Source organism: Phoenix dactylifera, unplaced genomic scaffold (assembly GCF_009389715.1).
Source record: "Phoenix dactylifera cultivar Barhee BC4 unplaced genomic scaffold, palm_55x_up_171113_PBpolish2nd_filt_p 001045F, whole genome shotgun sequence".
Taxonomy (NCBI): Eukaryota; Viridiplantae; Streptophyta; class Magnoliopsida; order Arecales; family Arecaceae; genus Phoenix; species Phoenix dactylifera.
The window spans coordinates 91,172-97,290 of record NW_024068397.1 but is presented as its reverse complement, the minus strand read 5'-3'; the positions used below and the strand labels follow the sequence as shown (position 1 = coordinate 97,290).

The 6,119-nt window shown below is 35.9% G+C and overlaps 1 protein-coding gene across 1 annotated transcript in view; it reads right to left on the bottom strand.

Annotated features, from left to right (window-relative positions):
- Positions 1-1,123: 1,123 nt before the first annotated feature.
- Positions 1,124-6,119, bottom strand: part of LOC103721108 (protein ROOT HAIR DEFECTIVE 3-like) — a 41,100-nt gene continuing 36,104 nt past the window's right edge. Inside the window, 6 exon segments of the mRNA XM_008811165.3 lie at positions 1,124-1,644; positions 1,647-1,698; positions 3,425-3,521; positions 3,649-3,743; positions 5,689-5,793; positions 5,866-6,021. Coding sequence (XP_008809387.3) covers positions 1,424-1,644; positions 1,647-1,698; positions 3,425-3,521; positions 3,649-3,743; positions 5,689-5,793; positions 5,866-6,021 — 726 coding nt within the window. The 3' untranslated portion in view covers positions 1,124-1,423.

Below are 6,119 nucleotides of genomic sequence, written 5' to 3'. Positions count from 1 at the left end.
AATATTTAAGATTAAAATAATTTAAATAAAAAATATAATATAAGAATATTAATAATTTTTTATATCAAATATTATCATTATTATTTATCGTAGAATTAAAAAAATCACAAATTATCTATTTCTTTTAGAAAGCCTAGAAGAAAAATTATATATAAACATAGTATATAGAAATTAATAATATTTCTAAATCACTTTAGCGGTAAAGTTTTAAAAATACCTAAAAAATACTTTTTAGTTTTATCAATAAAAAAGAATTCATATTTTATAGAAAATAATGGTTAAAATATATCACAACATACATGAAATTGCTATTTAATGATCTGATTACTTTTAATAAATAAAAAGAAACCAGCTATATACATCAGTGAAATTGTTATTTAATGATCTGATTACTTTTAGTAAATAAGATAAACCAGCTATATACATCAGTAACAATATTCTGATTCGGTGGCCAGATTCATATACTACAACTAACACATCTCTGTGTAAGCTTTTGTTGGATATCCGGATTGGACTTAGATTTCTCCATATAGTTTTTCAGGTAATCCGGATCCATACCTGAAAAAATTTAAAAACCCGAATTCAGATCCGGATCCGGCACAAGTTTTAAATAAACATCCGAATTCGGATCTGGATCCGATCGGATACTATTACTTCCATCCAAATCCGATCCAAACGATACAAAAAAGGATTTGGTCGGATTTTATCCGATCCGTTTTTAGGCCTACTCCTTGGACAGCAACAACCATGTTGACAGCCGCCAGTTGCATCCCTCCTCCATTTTGGAGTTTTTCTGTTCAACTCTTCAGAGACCTCCCAAGTGATTGACCCGGCCAATTCTAACTCTTGGTTCTCCAGTTGTCATTCTTAAAACTAGAAAGGATGTTCAGAATGATAATTCTGAAATCAACTCTGCATTTATTTGCAGTTCTTCAGACACCTGTTCTTCATTGACAATCAAGGTCAAGGAAAAACCACATAAGGGCATCTGTCACTACACACTGCACAGGTAGAATGCTTGTACACTATATATATTTATGCTGTTGATACAAATACGAACATTTAAAAGACTAGTCCACTCATAGAACTCTTCCAACAGGTATGCATGAAAGGCAGCATCTAATGGTATCAATCCATGTAACAAGTGATTCTTGATAGAATGCCTGTACCTACTATAAATATTTATGCGGCTAATACAAATATGAACAGTTAAAAGACCAGTCTAGTCCTCAGACAACTGTTCCAACAGGTATGCATGAAAGGCAGCATCTGATGGTATCAATCCATGTAACAACTGAACTGATGCTCGATGAACAGCATGAAGGCAGATGAATGCTACCTCTGGTGACTCGTAACAGGTGGCAAGTATACATAGCCATCAGTATATAGCTTGACGATCACACAAACTTATGAAGAGCTCGCCTCATAGTCGGTCTCTCCAAGTTGACTCTGTTGACATGCTTGAGCACTCAAGACCGCTTTTAGAAGAAACTGGGAGTGAAGAGGATAATGCGTAAGGTATCGGACCGCTAAATGAAGCTTGTCTCTGTGATTGAATCATGAAACTTCGTGCACGAATTGGCTTGGGTGGTTGGGGAGGTACTGGAGTCTCATGTCTGTGACGCTTGTCAGCAAGTTTCTTATGAGGCTCGTAACTGCCTGCAGAAATCTTGTGCACAGTGCAAGAAGTCCTGGAAGCTGCAAAAATCATCGATCCCTTAGAGAATATTTGAGTGATAAATTGAAGAGATTAAATAAAGTAAAGATCCAAGTTATCTGATAAACAATGTAAATAACCTCTTTCAAAAACGCTTTGACCAAAATTATAAATCGAAGAAATCAAACAGCAAGTAATATCACACTGCTCTGCAACCTTCACTGACATACTATACCATGCTAAGACAATAGGAGGTGACAGGCAAAAGCCCGAACCTCTTCCATGTACGATCCATCCATTATGACTGGACATGCAATTTTTCGCTAATAATTCCTCAATACTTCATCATGGTCATAGTATGCCGTACCGAACAGTATGGGGCATAACGTACCGTACCAGTACCTAGTACGGATGGTGTACCAACACTCGGTATGCCAAAAAAATTTCATACCGTACTGTACCAACATTGTACTAGTGTGGCACCGGTACAAGATCTAGTACTGCGGCGAACCTTGATCATAGTGTTTTAAGGGACAAAGTATGGTTACTGGAAAATGAGTCGCCAAAAGTTAAAAAAGTTGAATTTTGCCCATCATGCTTGAACTTGGTTCGACTATTAATAACATAGAAAATCAGCCCCTTCCTAGAAAAAACCAACATAGAAAATCTGAAAAGATTCCATGTATTTTCTTTTGTTGTCCCTGTTTTTTAAACCTTAATGCTCTCAATCTTATAATCCACTTTAATCACTCCTACTCCACACCCATCAACCAATACTAAACCATTAGAGCATTTCATGCACCAAAGAAGTCTCTTATTTTTATAAAACTTTTCAGTCGAAAACAAAATGAGGGCTCGCGTCTGATCCATGGTAAAGGCCTGCCATGACAAGAAAATATATTTTCATAGGATAGTTCAAACTGCCCTTTGCTCTTCTAAAGTCTTTTAAACAGTCAAGGATACCCGTTCAATATGCCTTTATTTGTGATCGCCCACCATACCAGACCATGGCATCCCTTATCATGATTCAGTAACACTGACAATCCTCACCATGATGAGTAAGTTGAAGGGTTGATCCGCAGTTGACTGTTGATCCAAAAAAATGAGGATAAAACCATGAAAACAATCTTGTTACAAATTGTAACATATCTTCAGCAACAATTTTCTTCTATTTTAGAATGACATAACACCTAATTAAGAGTTAATATTTTCTATGCTAACAAGTAACTGCAAACAGTTTGTGTCTGGCCACACCTGATGTTCAATGACATCACAGTTTTTTTAAGACCTACCATCCATGCATCCCATCCATCATATGTAAGATTTCTATCCCCCCCTCACTCTCACCAACACTCCCTTTCCACGTGGTGAAACACCATCATCCATACCTCCTCTCATGTGAATAACACATGCCAAAGACTAGTATCTAATGATTTCAATTGAGAGGAATTAAAACACATTCTGTATGATGACTATGCTTGGAGGGACTGTATCATCATGATCTGAAAGAAACAAGAATTCAAAACTGATACTCTATTGGTCTCTTTGGCTAATAAGACACATGGCCACCAATGCAATCAACATAACGTGCTCATCAGATGCTGTCAACTTACGAAGATCAGTTTCTTACGCAGGAGTTACATAGTTGTTCTTGATTAATCACTATAGGATAATGCAATAATAACAGTGTGATTTATGACAAAATGTCATACTCTCAGAGGTTAACATTGATGCCTAATACTCATTATTAAAACTTTATTTTCTTACCATGCCATTGCGGAATTCTCCAGCAATATTAAGTTGAAACCATAGAGCTCCACACAGTAAGAAAGAAAGAAACAGTCCAAAGAAATATTGAGGATTCCTGTTCATTTACGACAGAATAGAAGTGTCACTTGGGAAAGATAAAAATCTATATGGAAACCAAAAAATAAAAAGGGAAATTAAACAAATTCAACAACCAACGAGACAACTTTGATAGCAGATATTACCTTAGAAGCATCATAAATTCATTGAAACCCAGAACTGCAATTAAAGCAATTACCCACAGAGTAGGCAGCCACCTATTACTGCGCCTGTGAGCTTCCTGGAGTGGAGGCGGGAATATATCATAATATAAATATATGACTAAATAACAAGCTCAAAAAAGAGAATTAGCAGAGCTAATAACCCTGCTCGTAAATAAAAATGCAGGCAGCTTTTCTTCCACAAATTAAAGGGAGCTTCCTTCTCCCACCAAATTTGTTGAACTGCTTATACACAACATGAGAATGGAAAAGGCCATTTTAGGCATAGGCAAAATAACTAGCTATATTCTGAGAATATGCAATTAAATTAAACAACAAATAAACATCTCAAACCTACAACACTTCAAAATGAGACCATAGTTATTCTGAAAATAATTAAAAGGCCAATAGTATTCCACAAATAATCAAAGAAGGGAACTGATTGTGCCTTAGGCAATTTTTGATACTTAAACTTTTTTTATGGTTAAAATAGGCCCAAGGGAATTTCTGATTTAGTTGGGTAGCTTTCCATATCTATGTCATGATATTGTCAACATCTTGCAACAGGAGTTGTTTTAATCTATCCTTTGCCATATATTTGTCTTAAAGATGAATGTGGTTAAACTCTGACTAGTAAGACATATTAAAGATTTAAATCCCCTATTACTTTCCTTTGATGAATCCTTAGAATACCCCCCAAACTATCGTTTCTTTAAAAAAGAAAACAATGGCTAATAACAGTCCAGTCTTTTCATAATTTTGAAGTAGGATACATGATCCTTCTGAGTGAACTTTTAATTTATGTTTCATTATAAACCCTCTGGGATCATTGATCTTATTCAAATGAAACTAACAGATCAACCATATGTTAGGTGAAGTTCTCCCGGATGGCAGTGCATTAGCCTTCCTGTAATTTGACTGCAATCTTATATAAATAGAACTATATGGTTCCTTTCCAGCAGAATCCCCACTAGATGGAGCCTGAAACCTTAACTATATTGAGAACCAGAGATCTCATTTTAATTGGAAGCCAAAATCTCCTCTGTGGTAGAACCTCCATTAGATAGAATTCAGCTTTTCAATGTGGCCTCAGGCATTCCCAGGTTTTCATCAAAATAAATAAATAAGGGCCTGAGAAATTGTCTTACTTTATTTCGGCAATCTCATTCATATGGAGACAAAGGCAGAGGGAGTTCTGTTTTACAATAACGCTTCAGGCCTTTTATAACTTGACAGAGTTCCAAACATTTTCTTTTAACTGGGGACTGAGAGAACCCTTTACTGCATAATCTCCCCTAGGATTTAAAATTTGTAGTTTAACCTGAGGCCTTATATTTCTTTATTGAGATTAGTGATCATCTTACTCACACGGAGACAAAAGCTCCTTTAGCATGGAACCTCCATCCAAAAGGAATCTGTTTTATTCCATTTTGCCCAGGGCCTTCCGCACTGAACTAATGGAAGCCTTCCTAGAATAAATTTAGGGAATGGATGGATGGATGGACACACCACATTAAGTTATTCATGATTAGCAAGCAGAATACCTGATCTTGTACAAGAAACTGACTGGCTAGAATTGCTGATCATAATAATTTAGCTGGAACAACCCCACTCATATACAGGACAACATAATCAATCAAAAATCATTTGATGTACTAATATCTTGACTCTCTATAGTCTACAGGATCTCCAAACTCGCAATCTCTTCATTTCACCCCAGTTTTCATCTTAACAGCACCAGTTTTCTGAAAGCCAGTGCTCCAGCACACAATTTAGTTAAAGCATAATGGGCCACCATTTAATACTTGAAGTGAGAGTTAATAACTTAAGATGATCTTTTTTCCCCATGTCTAAAAGTTGAGATCATGTAAAGGATTTATTAGCAGAAAGTGAACTCACAGAAAACATGAAAATTAGAAAACTAATGAAATAAATGACAAAAAATAGAAAAAAAGAGGAAAAACCATGCGTAGTCACCCCACCAAGGTGATGAACTAAGGCAACAATCAATTCAAGGATGCATACCTGTGCAGAAATTGCTTGGATGATAATATGCTCAGTTTCTGTTTTGAACTGTCTCCAAATTGACCTACACTGAACTGGTGTGATCAATGTATTATTTCGAGGAACCTGGTCAACAAATACAATAACTCATGCACTGCTTTTTTTGACACATGACAAGAGAAAATAACCAAATAATACCTCTTCCCATGTGTTTGAAGCAAGTGGATCTGCTGCAGCTTCAAGACTCTTTCGGGAAGCTGAGCCACCCATAAGTATTGATTTAAGAATACTCTCGATTTTATCCGGTTTGTCATCTAAGCGTAGAGCCGCCAATACAGACAAAACCTTCAAAGCCTGCACCATAATCAAAATGTAATAAAAACACTACAAACTCTTAAGGAAATAGAAAGATTGCTACAGGTTCATGCATCATTAAGAAAATGAAATTAAAA